Consider the following 20326-nt stretch of genomic DNA (forward strand, 5'->3'; position numbering starts at 1 on the left):
CGGTCCTCAGATCTCAGCCTCCTGAGTAGCTAGGATTACAGGCGTGAGCCACCAGCGCCCGGCTGTGAGAAGCTTCTTAAAAGAGAACAGGGAAAAATGGAAAAACTCTATCTTGTCTTAATGATCTGAGTTCCTCCCTCCCTCCATTTCCCGTGTGAATTATAGCAAGAAGACTCAGTTTAACACCAATAAGTTTTGCTTTCTGACACCTTCCTTCTTACAGCCTTCAACTCCACACAAGCTTCTAGCTTGCTATTTTCAGTATTTCTCAAGAAATGGGGCAGGACAAAAGGCATTTTAGGGATGGAAGAGAAACAGGATTACTCTAGAAAAAGTAGAAAAAGGTACAGATTTACAGCGAAGGAAGCCTGTTCTCTCCACTCCACAGCTTTTAAAGACCCACCCCCACGCTCCACCACTTTTTGTTGCCAGTTCTGGGGCTTGAACTCTGGGCCTGGGTGCTGTTCCTGAGCTCCTTTAGCTTGCTCAAGGCTAGCGTTCTACCACACTTGAGCCACAGCACCACTTCCAGCTTTTACTGTGATTAATTGGTGATAAGTCTCAGGACTTTTCTGCTAAAACTGGCTTTGAACCTCAATCCTCAGATCTCAGCATTCAGAGTAGCTAGGATTACAGGCGTGAGTCACTGGCTCCTGGTCTAAGACTTCCACATTAAGGGTATGCAGGGAACATCACAGCTTTAGAATAAGGAAAAGTCAACTGACCACATCTAGATGTTGGATTACCCAGGAGAAAAAATAGGGGACAGAAGGGGTACCTGGATCCTAGATAAAGTATTACAAGCCTAGAAGTCTGTTCTATCTAAGCAAATAAAATGGGTTTTACCTTTGGGATTAGACATAGACATGGTAAACTATGTGCGCTCAAAAAGTGTGAAATAACAATGATACAAAAAACGGGGGCTGATGGCTCAGTGGTAGAGCGCTTGCCTTGCATGCCTGAGACCCTGGGTTTGATTCCTCAGCACCACATAAGCAAAATGAAAAAAGCCAGAAGTGGCACTGAGGCTCAAGTTGTAGAGCGCTAGCCTTGAGCTGAAGAGCTGAGGGACAATGCCCAGGCCCAGAGTTCAGGCCCCACGACTGGACCCAAACAAAATAAAACCAAAAAACGGGGGCTGGGAAGGTGGCTCAGTGGTAGAGCGCTTGCCTTGCATGCCTGAGGCCCTGTGTTTGATTCCTCAGCACCACATAAGCAAAAAGAAAAAAAGCTGGAAGTGGCACTGTGGCTCAAGTGGTAGAGCACTCACCTTGAGCTGAAGAGCTGAGGGACAGCACCCAGGCCCAGAGTTCAGGCCTCACGACTGGCAAAAAAAAAGACAAACACCATACTTGGAGGTTAGATTCTCCCCCTTCCCCTTCTTCTTTCTTCTCCTCAGGGGAGGGGAGGATGGTACTAGGGCTTGAATCTAGGACACTGACCTCTCTCTCAGATTTTACTCATGGATGCTGATCTACCAACTGAGCCAATGCCTTCAGTGTGGCTTTTTGCTGGCTCATTTGAGACAGGGTTTCATAGAGACTTTTCAGAACAGTCTGACTTCAAATCCTAATCTTACCGGTCTCACTCTCTCTCAAGCAGCTACGATTATAGGTGTGAGCTACCAGCAACTCAGCTGGAACTTAGTCCTGAACTGCAGAAATGGAAAAAAGGTTAACAAGAAAAAAAAAATCCTTACATATTGAGAAACACTTTATATTTCTGGAAGGTCATGGAAGATAAGGAGCCATTGCTTCTTCACTGACATCCTGGGGTAGAAATTCTTACAGAATCTATAATCTCTCTCAGCACAAAAAGAATAATTCTGATTGTTTTCTTATAATGACAGTAAGGGGGGAAAAAAGAAAAGAAAAGGAAGCTAATCCAGAGATTGGAGTCTGAAGTTAAAGAAAGGGAGGAGGCAGAAGACTGATGAGAAGAGGAAAAGTCACTCAAATTGTACAGTTTGAAGAGATGAAAGTTTAACCAATTTTCTCTTCTATTCCTCAGTTCTACAAAGTCTCAGATGAAGCAAAATTCAAAAATGGGCAAACCTTTGGATCTGCTCTCCACAGTATAGTTTTGCTGAAGTGGTCTCTGCTTTCTTCACCCATGATAGATTTATTTAGCCAGGCAGGTTTTCATACAAATAACTAACACAGAATCTAATTATGGAGCTGGGCTCACGCCTGTAATCCTAGCTACTCAGGAGGCTGAGATCTGAGGATCAAGGTTCAAAACCAGCTGGGGAGAGGAGGGGGTGGGGGAGAAGGTCTGTGAGACTCTTATCTCCAATAAACCACTCGAAAACCCAACCCGGAAGTGGCGCTGTGGCTCAAGCAGTAGAGCACTCACCTTGAGCTGAAGCAAGCTGAGGGATAGTGCCCAAGCCCAGAGTTCAAGCCCCATGACAAAAAAAAAAAAAAAAAATCATCTAGTTGTGGAAGCAAAGATTCCAGGTAAGGTACCAGGCTTTTAAGTTTTATGACTTCACACCTCCCCTCCACTAAAAAAATAAACCAAGCTTTTATAGATATCCAAGTATAAAGACTAAAAGGAGAAATACAACACTAACACATAAAAAATACTAAATACTAGGTCTCAAGTACAAGCAAGCAGCCTGCTTGGGCTTACTATACTTTTCTAATCAGGAGTCTCAGCAAGAAACATCACTGCCAAAACATCAATGGCATATTTAAATGAAACAGAATAAACTAGCATCCTAATTTGACTTATTGGGCTTGATAAGAAAGTAGAGGTAGGGTTTAGAATGTACCTTAGTGCTCAGTGGTAGTGTTTGTCTAGCATGTCCAAGGCATTGGGTTTAATCCCCAGTACACATACACACAAGCCAGGCGGTTATTTTACTAGCTCATGCCTCTAATTCTAGCTACTCAGGAAGCTGAGATCAGAGAATCAGCCAGAAAGGTCCATGAGATTCTATCTCCAAATTAGCCAACAAAAAAACCAGGCTAGACATATGGCTCAAGTAGTAAAGCACCAGTGGAACAAGTATAAGGCTATGAGTTCAAACTCTAGTACTGGCAAACAAACACAAACAAACAAACAAGAAGCATCTAGTCCCACTGCTTATGTATCAATGATGTAGGTAATGATGCTAAATATCTGACATCTGTCATGCTGTATCTAAGGAATATCCAGGCTATTTACCTACACGAACTATATAACCAACAAGGCTGGTATTAGTATCATGCTAGGCCATCCTGGAAAATAGGGCTCTTCTTACTGTGGGATTCTGACACATTTTTTCCAACAACAAGGCATACAAAAGAAGTTTATCAGTCATTAGCCTTTATGGTTATATCCTTTGCAGTTCCTAAAACTTCCGAAGTTTTCTCTATTTTATCTCATGATCACTTTAACCTGCTGAAGCAAAAATTCAAGGGATAACTTGTCCTCTTCACAAAGTGTAAACATGAGAATAAACAGGCTTAGAAGGTAGACTCAATCCTCTTTCTTATCTTCTTTTCCAAAGGATAAAAGAATTATGGCTCTAATATTTGCCCCTGAAGCTCCCCTCATCTGGTCTGATCTGGCTTTGAGAACTTAAAGGAGCACCTAATAAAACACATTGTTCTATTTTCTCTCTCTTTTTTTTTATTAACAAGCAAAATAATTAAAAACAAAAACAAAACAACCTTAAAGTTGGAACAGCAGTAAGTCCAATTGTTGCTGGAGTTCACAGATGCGTCTGGGGTACATACTCCCTCATTGAGAGCAGGACGTAGTAGACATGTGACTGTGCATTTAGATATATATGTAACCAATAAGAAACAGAAATGGAAACCACTGGAGAACAGAAAGCATGAAGAACTTTTCATCATGCAATCCCAAAGCGTTCTGCTCTTTTCCTCTTCTTTGCCTGTGAGGAAAAAGCAAGAAGAAAAACATTTGATCGTAAAACAATAATGGCCTAGGTTCCTGGTTGCTTTAACCCAAACTCACATGAATCGTCACAAGGCCAGAGGAATGATGACTCAAGACTTTAACCCAAAGACCTCATTCCTGAGTCCTTCTAGTTATCCAGTTCAAGCTGGGAAGATTTAGTGAAAAAGGAGAATGAGGAGGAAATATTATTAAGATGTGAGACAGGAGGGGAGAAAGAAATGATGGAAAGGGGAAAGATTTTATGAAGGAACAGAAGTGACACTCATTTCTAGTCTCAGCAATCAGAAGGCTGAGGTAGAAGGATAATAAGAAGTTCAGGGCCAGTCTGGGCCACAGAGTGAGACCCTGTCTCACTACATAGAAAAAGAAAAAAATCTTGCAAAATGGCAGCTCTACCTTAGAAAAAGCTATTCTGGAAATTCTAAGTCCTGACCAGGCTGAGAAAGTCTTCCACTCCGTGCAGAGCTGGGAGATTTCAGAGGACAAAAGGGTTAACCAGTGCTATTCAATAAGGGAATATTCTGTTTTAAGCAGTGGCAACACCTTTGAGCCTCAGGACTCCAATCCAGAGAAGTATGTAAATCTTCAATGCCTACAGTATAAATTAGTGGAAGCTGGGCTAGTGGCTCATGCCTGTAATCCTAGCTACTTAGGAGTCTGAGATCTGAAGATACAGGTTCAAAGCTAGCCCAGGCAGGAAAGACTGTGAGACTCTTATTTCCAATAAACCACCAGAAAGCTGGAAATGGCACTGTGGCTCAAGTGGTAGAGTGCTAGCCTTGAGCTGAAGAGCTGAGGGACAGAGCCCAGGCCCAGAGGTCAAGCCCCACAACTGACAAAAACAAAAACAAAAAATATGGCACAAAAGTGGACAGCAAGGCTGGACAAAAAACAAAAACAAAACAAAAAAACACTCTAGCCCTTCATCCTCCAACACACAGGAGACTTTTCAACCCAATTACATAGAAAATTTAGTACAGATAGATTCCCTTCTTCATTCCTTCCACTCAGATGAGTTTTCAATTATGGCTGGCACTCTACCACTTGAGTCATGTCTCCAGCCTAGCTTTTCGCTGGTTAATTGGAGATTGACTGTCATAGAGTATTCTGATCTGGGCTGACTCTGAACTTCAATCCTTAGGTCACAGTCTCTTGCATAACTAGGATTACAAGTGTAAGCCACCAGCACTCAGCATAATGATTGTGTGTGTGTGTGTGTGTGTGTGTGTGTGTGTGTGTGTGTGTGCACGTGTGTGTGCATGCATGCATGCCAGTCCTGAGTCTTGAACTCAGGGCCTGGGTGCTGTCACTTGCTTTTTTGCTTAAGGCTAGCACTGTACCACTTGGGCCACACTTCCACTTTCAACATTTTGGTGGTTGATTGAAAAGTCTCATGGGTTTTCCTTCCCAGACTGGCTTTGAACCACAGTCCTCAGATCTCAGCCTTCTGAGTTACTAGGACTATAGGTATAAGCCATGGCTGCCTAGCTTAATCTTAAAAGAAAGGTGAATATAGGAAGTGGAGGCACTAAAAAAGCTAAGTAAGAGCCCAGCCATACCATCATGAGACTCAAACAAAAATCTGATTCATGTGAACTTCATCAGCTTTAGAAGTTTCTATTCCTTTACATACACTACCTCTTCTAACAAAAGCCACTGTACCATGCCAGAAAAATCTTTGTCCTCCTTAACTTGGGAGAGAACAAATGTATTTACTTAGTGAACATGCTTGATTTACAATAGTTTCCCCTTGTAAGAAGAGACTAATTCTAAGCAGTTAAAACAAGTATAAGTTTACTTCATGATCATCCTGATAAATAAGTATGTAACCAGATACTTAACGTAAGTATTTTATACTCAGTAGTACAAAGACTTTAAATTCCTTTTGTTTTTTTCCTAGTGGTGAATGTAAACTGATCTGCCCTATTCATAAAACTACAGGTCTTATTATGGCTTTTATAAGGTGATGGGTAGAGCTCATGCCTGTAATCTTAGCTACTTAGGAAGCTGACATCTTAGATCACAGTTCAAAGCTAGCCCAGGCAGGAAAGTAAGACTCTTATTTCCACTAAACTACCAAACAAGCTAGAAGTAAAGCTGTGGCTCAAGTGGTAGAGTGCTAGCTTTGAGCAAAAAGAAGGTCATTAGACAGACCTCAAGCCCTGAATTCAAGCCTCCAGGACTGGCACGGAAATAAAAAAGAAAGGAAGAAAAAAAAAAAAAAAGACCATGGGGAAGCAAATAAATTTTAGAGGCTATCTCTCCAGATGTTGACAGAAGAAAATCTAGATTATGGAGGTAAGATACAACATTATAAATACCTTGACACTCAAGAAGCTTCTTGTGGGCTGGGAAGGTGGCTCTGTGGTAGAGCACTTGCCTTGCATGCCTGAGGCCCTGGGTTCGATTCCTCAGCACCACATAAGCAAAAAGAAAAAGCTGGAAGTGGAGCTGTGGCTCAAGGGGTAGAGCGCTAGCCTTGAGCTGAAGAGCTGAGGGACAGCGCTCAGGCCCAGAGTTCAGGCCCCACGACCAGACCCCCCAAAAAAGAAGCTTCTTGTAAGTCTACAGATATAATTTCAACTGTCCTTTATATATACTTCTGCTGATACCCACATACTATTAGAGATATGATACTCAAATCAATAAATTATCAATGATCGATCTCAGTGAATGTCAATTACTCCAGGGGAGTCTGAGGTATAGATAAACAGGTCTTTTAAAAAGCTACAATGAGCCCAGGGCTCAAGCCTATAATCCTAGCTACTCAGAAGGCTGAGATCTGAGGATCATGGTTCAAAGCCAGCCTGGGCAGGAAAGTCCATGAGATTCTTATCTCCAATAAACCACCAGAAAACCAGAAGTGGCCCTGTGGCTCAAGTGGTAGAGTGCTAGCCTTGAGCTGAAGAGCTCAGGTACAACGCGCCCAGGCCCAAAGTTCAAGACCCATGACCACCCCCCCCCCAAAAAAAAAGCTACTGGGGCAGGGCACCAGTGGCTCACACCTGTAATCCTAGCTACTCAGGAGACTAAAACTTAATTATAAACAAAGTGTAAGAATAAGAAGCCTCACTTGTGTCCACTATCCTATTCCAGAGGGGATTTAGGCACAACTATTCTTGTGCTTAGGTTGGAGGTGGCTTTCATTAAATGATCAAAGGAAAAGGAAACATGCCCAGCAGAAAATAATAATAAACACTATTGAGTAAACACTTTTGAATACTTACAACATGTCAGGCCATCATTCTTAAGCACTTTGAATAAAGCCATCCCTTTTTTACATAGAATCGTTTCACTCCATTCTGAAAATCCTAGTCTGAGGTAAGCATATTATCTCTACTTCTTAGACAGTGAAACCAAAGTACTCTATAAGTGGCACAGTCATTAAAACAAGCATTTATGACAGCAAATCCATTGCTGTACTAAGCTAAATATGGAAATAAATTCATTGGTGGAATTCGGTATAACTTCAACCTAGAAAAAAATATCAAGCAAAAGGAATACCTTGTTATTTGGGCACTTAAGAAATAGGATGGAGAAATAAAGGTGTTTTTTCCTCTCCAACATACTCGTCCTCATTTATTTCACTTTAACAGGTCTCTAAAGCATTCTATTTTACCTCTGTATCCTCTGTGGTTCCAGTTCCAGCTGAACTTGTGACAATCCCAAATCGTTCTTTCCTCTTTTTTAGTTTCTCATCATCTTCAGACTGTTCAAAGACAAAAACAGAACAACCAGCTAAAAGAAACCAGTCTTTTATTCATAAAATACACAGAAATAGGGTTTTAATTTATGGGTTACAACATGTAAGCCAGCTTTATACCCAAGAACCAAGGATCATACAAACAGAACAACAGGTGATAAAATGAATACAGATGGTGTTATGATTTGGATAGGTTTGTCCCCAAGGGCTCATGTGTTGGAAGCTTTTTTAATATGGTTGTGGTGGAGAAAGATAGTGAAACCTTTATGAAGTAGAGCCTTGTGGAAATTTTGGTTAGGTCATTGGTAGCATGATCTAGAGGGGATTAAGTATTCCTTTGGGATCTTGAGTTCTTGTGAGTGAGTTATTCTAAAAGCAAACGTAATCCAAGTCACATTCTGACTTTTTTGGTGGGGGTTCTAGGGCTTGATCTCAGAGCCTCTGAGTTTTTGCTCAATACTAGTACTTTACTATTTGAACTACAGTTCCACTTCTGGTTGTTTTGGTGCTAAATTGAAGAGAAGCGTCTTAAGAACTTACACACACACACACACACACACACACACACACACACACACACACACACGCACACACACGCACGCACGCACACACACAGCTTGCTTTCTAGTGAGTAGAAAGGATATTAAGAAAGCCGGAGGTGGCGCTGTGGCTCAAGTGGTAGAGCACTAGACTTGAGCTGAAGAGCTGAGGGACAGCGCCCAGGCCCCACGACCGGACCCCCCCCCCAAAAAAAAAGGAAAGCTTGGAGCCCGGCGCTGGTGGCTCACGCCTGTAATCCTAGCTATTCAGGAGGCTGAGATCTGAGGATCGCGGTTCAAAGCCAGCCTGGGAAGGAAAGACTGTGAGACTCCTATCTCCAATAAACCACCAGAAAACCGGAAGTGGCACTGTAGCTCAAGTGGTAGAGCGCTCGCCTTGAGCTCCAGAGCTGAGGGACAGCACTCAGGCCCAGAGTTCAAGCCCCATGACCGACCAAAAAAAAAAAGCAAGCAAGCAAGCAAGCAAGCAAGCTTGGGTGCTGTGAGTGAAAAACCTTACACATTAAATTTTTTCATCTTAGATATTATTATTAAGATCAACTATTACCTACAGTTTTTCTACCTTTTTCATTACAACCACCAATCAGTCTACAATGGGTACCCAATGCATAAAATATAAACTGGAAAAACCAGGTACTAAGTATGTATGTCCTTAATCATAAAATAACAGTAATAATAGTAAAATATAGACACTAACATTTGAGTGCTTTCTATCTGCCACATACAAATTGTTTTTGTTTGATATCTTTATTCTGGTAATAATCCTATGAAGTAGGTACAAGATTAGATTCACGTAATACATATACAAACTAAAGCTAAAAAAATTAATCTCAGATGGGCACCGGTGGCTCATATCTGTAATCCTAGTTACTCAGAAGGCTAAGATCTAAGGATTTCAGTTAAAAGCCAAGAGGAGCAGGAAAGTCTATTAGATTCTTATCTCTAATTAATCAGCAAAATGCCCAAGTAGAGCTGTGGCTTAAGTGGTTGAGTGCCTGCCTTGAGCACAAAAGCTCAGGAACAGCACCAAGGATCAAGGCCCTGAAGTCAAACTCAGTACCAGCACCTGTGTACATGCATGTGCGCACATGAGTACACACACACACACACACACAAATTTACCTCAAAAAACACCAAATTGTACAGCCAGGATTAAAATCTGATCAAGACTCATCATACCTACAAAGTGACATGTTGAATTAAAAACCCTTTATTCAGATTAAAGACTTATGCACTTTGCTCAAGTACACACTTTTCCTAACTTTGCTATCTAACACAGTATTTCTTTGGATGAATAGTAGCAGAATAAGTGCTTAATTCCCAAGGAAGAAGATCACCAAGAATCCTAGTTAAAAGTATTTGTGAATTAATTACTTCTATATGATTTATATAATTGAAGCAGTATTAGCATCCTTTTACCAGAGTAATTGCTTCTACTTTATAAACTAAGAACCTAGGGAAGGTACTTCAGGTAGAAATATAAGGTCATCCACAGTCAAGATATGGAATCATTCCAGATGCCCCACAGTGGACAAATAGATCAAGAAAATATGGTAGGGGCTGGGAAGGTGGCTCAGTGGTACAGTGCTTGCCTTGCATGCATGAGGCCCTGGACTCCATTCCTAAGCACCACATAAGTGTTAAAAAAAGCTGGAAGTGGTGCTGTGGCTCAAGTAGTAGAGTGGTAGCCTTAAGCTGAAGAACTCAGGGAGAGCACCCAGGCCCAGAGTTCAGGCTCCATGACTGACAAAAAAAAAAAAAAAGAAAGAAAGAAAAGAAAATGTGGTAAATATACACAATGGAATGCCTCCATCAGAATGATATTGAACTATTCATAAGGAAGTGGAAAGATTTGGAAAAAATTATATTAAGGGAAGTAAACCAGACCTAAAGAAACATTGTTTCCCTCATTTGTAGTTACTAAAATGTGCCTATAGGGGCTGGGAAGGTGGCTCAGTGGTAGAGCACTTACCTTGCATGCATGAGGCCCTGGGTTCGATTCCTCAGCACCACATAAGCGGGAAAAAAAAAGCCGGAAGTGGCGCTGTGGCTCAAGTAGTAGAGCACTAGCCTCAAGCTGAAGAGCTGAGGGACAGCGCGCAGGCCCAGAGTTCAAGCCCATGACCGGACCCCCCCCAAAAAAAAATAAAATAAAAAATAAAATGTGCCTATAAATCTACAAGTTAACACACTCAATGTACAAGACAAAAAATAAACTGTGATATGATAAATTATACAGGACTCTAGACATTTATATCCTGAGACCAAAGGAGGATATCCTTAAGAGAGGACCACGAAGGCCCAATATCTATGTGTGTATGATCATATAAAATAACATTTATCAAAATGAACTCCATGAAATAGAAACAAGGTTATTTTCCTTTGTTGCTGTTTTATCTTTTGTCTTGTTTGTAAATTTTGGGGAAAGTAGAGGGGGACACAGAAAGGGAACAAAGGAACAAAGGGGGAACAAATGCAGCAGCACACTATAATGTCACTAGACACTATGTTGAAAAGGAACTATACAACTTGTGGGTGGGGATGGGAGGGGAAAACAGTGGGAGCCAGGAAAGGGGGTGACACTGTTCAAGAAGAAATGTGCTCATTACCTGACTTATGTAACTGTAACCCCTCTGTACATCACCTTCATGTATTTATGTAGGTTTCCCTCAGCTGAATTTGTTTCTAACTTTTGGTAAGGAGCCATTCCAGGTGTTCAAATGTAATAAAGAATTATAAGAAGCCAGGCGCCGGTGGCTCACTCCTGTAATCCTAGCTACTCAGGAGGCTGAGATCTGAGGATCATGGTTCAAAGCCAGCCCAGACAGGAACATCTGTGAGACTCTTATCTCCAATAAATCACTAGAAAACCAGAAGTGGCGCTGTGGCTCAAGTGGTAGAGAGCTCGCCTTTAGCTGAAGAGCACAAGGACAGAGCCCAAGCCCAGAGTTCGAGCCCCACGACTGACCAAAAAAAAAAAAGAATTGTAAGAGCCAGGTACTAGTGGTTCATGTCTGTAATCCTAGCTACTCAGGAGCTGAGATCTGAGGATCAGAGTTCAAAGTCAGCCGGGGCAGGAAAGCCCAAGAGACTTTTATCTTCAACTAACCACCAGGAAACTGGAAGTGGCACTGTGGCTCAAGTGATAAGAGCCTTTAGCTGAAGAGCTCAGGGACAGTGGCCAGGCCCAGAGTTAAAAAAAAAAAAAGTAAGGAACTGTAACCCACAACTGGACAAAAAAAAAAGAAGCTCAGGGACAACGCCCAAACCCTGAGTTCAAGCCCCAGGACTGGCAAAAGAAAAAAAAAAGAGCATTTCTTCTTGGAAAAAGGCAAAATGAACATTATACTGAACAACCACTATAAACATTTTTGTTGCTGTTGTTGGTCATGGCTGAGTGCTATCCTTGAGCTCTTTTTGCTCAAGGCTAGCATTCTACCACTTTGAGCCACAGTTCAACTTTCAGTTTTTCGGTGGTCAATTGAAGATAAGAGTCACAGATTTTCCTGCCTGGGCTGGCTTTGAACCACAACCCTCAGATCTCATCCTCTAGAGTAGCTAGAATTACCGGCATTGACACCAGTGCCTAATTTTTTAAAAAACTAATTCAGTTCAGTGCTAAGTATACTTCAGTATTCAGAGAACATATTAAATCTCAAACCTAGCACAAACCTCAAGGCAACGTCTTTCACAAATCAAAAATGCCTATGTCTGGGGCTGGGAAGGTGGCTCAGTAGTAGAGCGCTTGCCTTGCATGCCTGAGGCCCTGGGTTTAATTCCTCAGCACCACATAAGCAAAAAGAAAATAGCTGGAAGTGGTGCTATGGCTCAAGTAGTAGAGCGCTAGCCTTGAGCAGAAGAGCTGAGGGACAGCGCCCAGGCCCAGAGTTCAGGCCCCATGACTGGACCCCCCCTCCAAAAAAAAAAAATGCCTATGTCTATCTGGAAGTAGGGGAGAGAGGAAAAGAGATAGCCTTTTCCCTTGTTCTTCATTTTGCTACATCCTAAAATGGCAAGTTTCAATTTGAAATTAAATTTTATTTCCTTTTGAGTTCAAAGGTAAAGCATGGAAAGTAGGAAAATAATGAGGACTCACTTCTCTAGCTACTAAGGCTAGCATCAGAGATTTCTCTATAACCTTTCTTTTCAAATCACCTCTCTGGAGGTCTAAGCAAAGTTTCTGCTCCAGACTTATTAGGAACTCTAGGGTGAAAACTAAACCTAATACAGCTTCCTAACTCCCTATAAACAGCCTGTCCTTCCCTCAACTAGTACCCTCAACTCCCCACTGTGGCCTCCTTCCTTCTTGCCCTGCAGGGAAGTGTACAACAACCTAGTAAATCAACACAGTTCTAATGATTTCTCTCATTTGACCCTCCTAAGTGTGACCATGTTCCATGGAAACAAAATACACAATAAACTTCATTCCATCTTTAGCTCCTTGCTGACAGGTTTTGGTTCACGGGATTTCGAGACCCATCTGAAAGAAATTACCTCAATCAAAACTCATCTCTCTTTGTATTCATCAGGCCAATGCTCCCCCCCAGGCCATGATCACATGCACAAATGGGGTTACGCATCTGCAGACAGCTCTGACCTCTCTAGCTTGGTGTCATATGCATTTGTAAACCTCTCCTTTCTTCATCACCCTCTCAATTCCTTCCTCTAATCCCTCAATTGCTAACCAATCTTTTACTTCCTATGCATACACCTATAAAGGGAGAGAAGTGTTTGAATCAAAAGTGTCCTCATTTCCTATCAAATGTTAACTCCAAACAAAAAATTCAAAATCAGAGGGAAAAAAAACAGTCCTAATCGACACAATATAGGCTCATCCACAGTCTTAGATATTTCTCCCAATTTTTTCACTCCTCAAAATGAGGTATTTACATTTCTGAGGAATTGAACCCAGGACCTCATGCATGCGAGGCAAGCACTCTACCACTGAGCCACCTTCCCAGCCCCAGATATTTACATTTCTGTTTTTTTGGTCAGTCGTAAGGGCCTGAACTCTGGGCATGGGCACTATCCCTCAGCTCTTCAGCTCAAGGTGAGCGCTCTACGGCTTGAGCCACAGCACCACTTCCAGTTTTCTAGTGGTTTATTGGAGATAAGAGTCTCACAGACTTTCCTGCCCGGGCTGGCTTTGAACTTTGAACCATGATCCTCAGATCTCAGCCTCCTGAGTAGCTGGGATTACAGGTATGAGCCACCAACACCCAGCTCAGATATTTACATTTCTAAAATGAGAAAAAATTGTGCAAAATAGAGCACTCATGTAAGAAGTCAAATATTTCCAGGAATCACCACGATTGCATTTTACCATTATGTAATAAACACAGTACCAAATGGAGTCCCTTAAGACATATAGTATAGGGCAGGGAAGGTGGCTCAGTGGTAGAGCGCTTGCCTTGCATGCTCGAGGCCCTGGGTTCGATTCCTCAGCACCACATAAGCAAAAAGAAAAAAGCCGAAAGTGGCGCTGTGGCTCAAGTGGTAGAGCACTAGCCTTGAGCTGAAGAGCTTAGGGACAGCGCTCAAGCCCAGAGTTCAGGCCCCATGACCGGACCAAAAAAAAAAAAAAAAAAAGACAAAGTATAAAGAAAATAACACATGCTAAAAGAAATGACAGATATTCAAGGCTACTCCAAGACACCAGTTACATATGCAGAAACTTGATACATAATAACTACCACATAAATAAGTATGAACTATCATATAAGAGGTATTAAGCGTTAGGAACCAGGCCCTGGTGGCTCAGGCCTGTAATCCTAGCTACTCAGGAGGCTGAGATCTGAGGATCACAGTTGGAAGCCAGGCTGGGCATGAAAGTCTGTGAGACTCTTATCTCCAATAATGACAGAAAAAGCCAGAAGTGGCACAGTAGCTCAAGTGATAGAGTGCTAGCCTTGAGCAAAAGGACCAGGGGCAGCACCCAGGCCCTGAGTTCAAGCCCCAGAACCGGCAAAAAAAAAAAAAAAAGAGGGATTGTTTATATTGCCAGATTTCCCATGGTCCTTAGAGTAAGAATAAGACCCATTACCTAAGGCAACAGAGAAACTGCTTTCAGCTGCAAAGGAAATAAGTGAACAGATAGCTAGAATCAAAGTTAAAATTTAGTGTAGTAACTGGACAAAAACAGTCTTGCCCACCAGATCCTACAGTCTTGCCCACCAGATCCTAACCATTTTCTCTCTCAAGGTCCCTGAAAACCTTTGCCAGGCTGTACTGATTTCACCAACTTTAGTGGCTAAAAACAGCAGAAGCCCACATAAGGTAGTATCACAGAGGATTGAGCAAGGATCTTACCTTTACTTACATAGTTCCAAAGAAACTGAGGTATCATTTTCACTAACTAATGTTATTTCACTCATTTATTCTTTCATTCATAGTGCCAAGGATGGAACCCAGGGTCTCACCATGCGAAGTAAGTACTCTACCATACTAAGCAAATATTCTACTCCACCCAGTGTAGCACAGGCTAGCTACATATTCAAGAATAGCTTTCTTCAGCCTCTGAAGGCTAGGATTATTTAGACATCCATCCCACATCTAGCATAAATAATCATTTTCAAGAACAATGCCACTACAAAACTCATTCACTCATTCATATTATCAACTGAGTGTCTCCTTTGGTCAGGCACTATTTTGATCACTGGAAATACAGAAATGAATAAGAAATCTTAATCTCACAACGCTTATTTATAAATTCACCACTGAGTTACTGTAAAGACTCATGGAGAAATGTTCTTTCTGGTTCTCAAACCCAATATAGTTACACTTAAAAATATATAATTAGGCTGGGAATGTGGTTTAGCGGTAAAATGCTTGCCTAGCATGCATGAAGCCCTGGGTTTGATTCCTCAGTACCACATAAACAGAAAAAGCTGGATGTGGCACTGTGGCTCAAGTGGTAGAATGCTTACCCTGAGCACAGAGAGGCCCAAGGACAGTGCCCAGGCCCTGAGTTCAAGCCCCAGGACCAGAAAGCACACAAACAAACATATATATATGGATATATATATATATTTATACTTTTATATGCAACTTGCTAGCATTTATTTTGTATACACTGTAAACAGTACAACTGTTTCTTTTACTGCTGTATGTCTGGAGCCTTCCTTTTTTCCCTCCTGTGCTGGTACTGAGGCTTGCACTCTACTACTTGAACCACACTTTCACTTTTGGAGATTAGTTTCATGGACTTTCCTGACAAGGGTAGCTTCCAACCACCATTCTCAGATCTCAGTCTTCTGAGTAGCTAGGATTACAGGCATAAGCCACTAGTGCTATATATGGTTTCTTGTCTTTTTTTTTTTTTTTTTGGTCAGTCGTAGCGCTTGAACTCTGGGTTTTGATGATGTCCCTCAGCTCTTTAGCTCAAGGTGAGCACTCTACCCCTCTTGAGCCACAGCACCACTACTGGTTTTCTGGTGGTTTATTGGAGATAAAGAGTCTCAAAGACTTTCCTGCCCAGGCTGGCTTTGAACTGTGATCCACAGATCTTAGCCTCCTAAGTAGCTAGGATTACAGACATGAGCCACTGGTGCCTGGCTGTATGGTTTATTTTTCTTTTTTTGTCAGTCGTGGGGCTTGAACTCTGGGCCTGAGCGCTGTCCCTCAGCTCTTCAGCTCAAGGCTAGCACTCTATCATTTGAGCTACAGTGCCACTTCTGGTTTTCTAGTGGTTTATTGGAGACAAGAGTCTCATGGATGTTCCTGCCTGGGCTGGCTTTGAACCACAATGCTCAGATCTCAGCCTCCTGAGTAGCTAGGATTACAGGCGTCTGGCTTGTATGGTTTATTTCTGACAAATGATTTTGAAAATATTGCTATTAGAAAAGAGAAGCCAGGTCAAGTATAATGGCAAATATCTTTTTATCCCAACTACTTGGAAGGCTGAGGTAAGGTGTGAGTTCAAGGTTAGCCTGCTTCCAAGTTTTAAAGATGTGTGGCACAACAACTGTTACTAGCATGCACTGAGATACTGGGTTCAATACAACGCTTTAGAGATGGTATGGGCGAGAGAAGAGAGAAGGAAGAGAGGAAGGAAGTATTGAAATGAGGATGAATTTTATAAGATACAAAGAAGATCAAATCAGAGCCATAGAAGATGCTTAGAAAAGATGAAGTGAAGACAGTTAAAGGGCTGCTGCTACTCCCTTAAAAACTTACCCCGAGGGGCTGGAAAGGTGGCTTAGTGGTAGAGAGCTTGCCTAGCATGCATGAAGCCCTAGGTTTGATACCTCAGTACCACATAAATAGAAAAGGCTGGAAGTGGCACTGTGGCTCAAGTGGTAGAGTGCTAGCCTTGAGCAAAAGCAGCTCAGGTACAGTGCCCAGGCTTTGAGTTCAAGTTCCAAGACTGGTTATGAAAGATTAAAACTTGACCATTTACCATTACTAACTTGCTAACTGTTGATTCTGCTTCTGTAAACTTGCTTACGCTAGCATTGACCCTTCCCTTCCCAGAAATGAGTTAAGAAGTTTCAGAGACCAGATGCCAGCCCCAGGACAAGGTCAGTGGTCGTAGATAAAGAACAGACAGTATGTATTCCTCAGTTCCCATTTAGAAATTCCCCAGACAGGACCTTGAGATAACTACCACCTGGCAAGACCACAAGCTAAGCCAAATGTCAACCAATCATAGGCCTGTAACCATGTAAACCCCCCTTAGACCAACCATGGGCCAGTCATTTTACAAACAGTATTACAAAATTTCCCGCGTGGCAAAGTGATTGTTGGTGTATATGGTGACCTTTAAATGGACCAATCATGGGATGCTTTGTGTTATGCGTTAATCTGTTAATCTTGTGGTTTTTGCCTTTAAAAAGGGCTTGTAACCGCTGCTGCTCGGGGCTCCCTGTCTGCTCGGGACAGAGAGTCCATTTGCGCAAATGCTGAATAAATTCCTCTTGCTTATTGCATCTCCCGGCCTGGAGTCTGAGTTTCTGGGGCGCCCTCCCGTTGACGAAAGTATCCTAGGGGACTAGGGTCTTTCAGTTAAAAAAAAAAACAACTTATTCCAGGCCAAACATAAAAGGACCACTTAAAAATACCTCAATGAAAAAAAAAATAAAAAAATAAAAAAAAAATACCTCAATGACCTGAGAAGGAAAAAAAGAGGTACAAGGTTATAATTAGAAACTTTAAACTATGGGCTTTTGGCAACAGTTTCCATAGCATGCACCCTGTAGCAAGTGTATTAAGTCCCAAATGACAAAATCAGCTGCAACAACTGGCAGCTGAATACCATACATATCTTTAAATTGATTGCCTTTTATACCAGAATGCTAGTATTGATATCTCTATAAAAAACAGAGCTCTAACTTTTGCCTTCAAGATTCAAAATCAAGGGGACATTTCCCAAAACGTACTAATTTTTATTCTGCATACAATAAAGAACATTGATCCCAGCCTAGTCAAGGGCTATTTGCTCTGCCAAAAGGAGTCCACTTTGATGCAATTAGCACCCCCATGGGCTGTCTGTTCAAAGCATTTGCTCTCTTCAATCTCATTACCAATGCCACTCTAGATCATAAAAATAAACTAGAGAAAACAAAACAGTGTCCTAAAGTATAACCCAGGCAAATTCAGGAAAACTGAACTAAAAAAAAAAAATTCTCAAGAATACAAAGTGCTGGATCCAAGAAATCTCACTATTTTCTGAAGAGGTCAAAGAATTAACAAGAGCATTGCTCCTGGTTATTCTAAGAACTCACCCCTTATCCCTTATATGTGTGAGGATAAATCTAGAAATGCAGTCTGATATATCTTTACAAGTAGAAGTATTTCAGGGAAACTCAAATATGGCAACTCATTTTCCCTTCAGAAGTCTTTTCCCTGGAATGATGAAAAAAAGAGGATGGGAACTAAGCTATTCAACTTTTCCCCCCAGTACCGGGATCAAAACAGGGTCTTGCACATTCAAAGCAAATGGTTTACCATTGAGCAACTCCCAACCCAAGCTGGTTATAAATTCTGCAAAAGAAACTTCTGCTTTTGTAAATGAATCACTATCCTAAGATGTTAGCAGTTCTCAGGCCAATATGATTTTCTAAGGAAATTGTAAAGTGGTGAGCAAAAAGGAAAAGGGGAGCCTTCTAATTATTTTCCTGAAACCCACTGCCATGTGACTGATGGTAGGATGAAAAGCAGAGCCTGGGGGTTCTGCTGATGATAGATTAAGGACAACATGACCTTGACTTTCCAGAGTTAAAGGTTATGAAACACTCCAGGGTAAGCGAGCTTCTAACTTCATACTCACAGGATGAATGACAACTGATGGCTTTTCCATCAGTCTCCATTGAAACATTTCAATGCTTGAATAGCTGTCATCTCATTGCCCATTTCTGAAATCTATCCGAATTTATTTATTCCTAAGCTTTATATCAATCAGATCACAGAATACAGGGCAGTAACAAAAGTAATGCATACAGTTCAGGAAGACTAAAGGCGAAAGACTAGACTAGCAGAGTATGCTACCTTAACAAATATATGATAAAGAGATACTCTACTCACAAACATATACCAACCTCCTCAATATAAACCATCTTTCCTACTCTTAGCACTCTCCAACTGTGAGATCAGAACCAACTTTCAAAGGCCTGGGCACTGTCCTTGAGCTTTGGTGCTTAAGGCTACTGCTGTACCATTTGAGCCACAGTTCCACTTCCAGCTTTTTTGGCAGTCAGAGATAATCTTTTAGATGCTCCTGCTTTGAACAGCTGCTGCTTTTTTCCCCCCTGCATTTTTCCTGCTGGCTTTGAACTGTGATCCTCAGATTTCTGCCTCCCCAGTAGCTAGGATTATAAGCTTAAACGTCAGGCTTCACAGACTTTCTTTCTTGGCCATGGGGATTTAACTCTGGGCCTGAGTGCTGTCCCTCAGCTTTTCAACTCAAGGCGAGCACTCTAACGCTTGAGCTACAGCATTACTTCTGGTTTCCTGGTAGTAAATTGGAGATAAGAGTCTCACTGACTTTCCTGCCCTGGTTGGCTTTGAACTTCGATCCTCAGATCTCAGCCTGCTGAGTAGCTAGGATTACAGGCCTAAGCCACCGGTGCCTGGCTTTCCTTTTTAAAACCTAATTTTATGGGGCTGGGAATGTGGCTTAGTGGTAGAGTGCTTTCTTAGCATGCATGAAGCCCTAGGGTCGATTCCTCAGTACCACATAAACAGAAAAATCCAGAAGTAGCCCTGTGGCTCAAGTGGTAAGATTGCTCAGGGACAGTGCCCAGGCCCTGAGTTCAAGCCCTAGGACTGGTGAAAATTAAAAAAAATATTAAATACATATACACACACATAATTTTATTGTTATTAAGGTGTTATACAGAGGGGATACCATTTTGTAAGTCAGGTAATGAGTACATTTTGGGACAGTATCACCCTTTCCTTCACTTTTCCTCAGTTTCCCTCTCTTGTCCCCCTGCTTGTTGTCTGCAGTGTATACTAAATAGCATCCTTCCTCCCCACCCCACCCCGCTTTCTGCAGCATGACCTCCCCACTTCAAAAAAACCCAAAGCCAAAACAAATACCACCACCACCTCCACCACCACCACCACCAACAACAAAAATCATGTTCCAGTTTCCTGGGATTTGTTTCAACAAATAGTATTTTCAAGTGTTCAGAGAAGTTACACCGTTGGAAGGTATCCAACAATACAAGGGTATCCTCCTTTAGTCTGACAGTTTTTGTTTGAATGCCTAGAAAGTCCTGAACAGGCTATTGTGTCCAGTTATATTTTAGATCTAGCTTCCACATATGAGAGAAAACATGAACCATTTGTCTCTCTGAGCTTGGCTTAACCTCACTTAGGATGATCTGTCCTAGGTCATCCATTTCCCTTCAAATGTCATAATGTAATTCCTTCTAACGATGAGCAAAATTCCACTGTGTCACAGATTCTTCTCTGGGTTGGTTTCAAACTAGGATCTTCAGATCTGAGCCTCCTGGGTAGCTAGGATTATAGTCATAATGAACTGGCATCTGGCAAAACCACTAGAATTTGAGACCACTAATAGCTGTTAAGGGGCTGGGAAGTTGGCTCAGTGGTACAGCGCTTGCCTTGCATGCCTGAGGCCCTGGGTTTGATTCCTCAGCACCACATAAGCAAAAAGAAAAAAGCCGGAAGTGGCGCTGTGGCTCAAGTG

General features: G+C 41.9%; 1 protein-coding gene across 2 annotated transcripts in view; it reads right to left on the bottom strand.

Annotated features, from left to right (window-relative positions):
- Nucleotides 1–20326, bottom strand: part of Sarnp (SAP domain containing ribonucleoprotein) — a 63072-nt gene that overhangs the window by 4800 nt on the left and 37946 nt on the right. The window contains exons 10-11 of one of the 2 annotated variants that reach the window (XR_001175239.1): nt 7529–7618; nt 3660–3883 (exon numbers count right to left, since the gene is read on the bottom strand). Coding sequence is in view for 1 of the 2 variants with exons in the window: in XM_013021039.1 (XP_012876493.1) it covers nt 3842–3883; nt 7529–7618 (132 nt within the window). In the remaining variant the exon portion in view is untranslated. Of the gene's footprint in view, nt 1–3595; nt 3884–7528; nt 7619–20326 lie in introns of those variants that run through there. The other variant, XM_013021039.1, reaches the window with a different exon arrangement.

The sequence above is a fragment of the Dipodomys ordii genome, unplaced genomic scaffold, assembly GCF_000151885.1.
Source record: "Dipodomys ordii isolate 6190 unplaced genomic scaffold, Dord_2.0 Scaffold3, whole genome shotgun sequence".
Lineage (NCBI taxonomy): Eukaryota > Metazoa > Chordata > Mammalia > Rodentia > Heteromyidae > Dipodomys > Dipodomys ordii.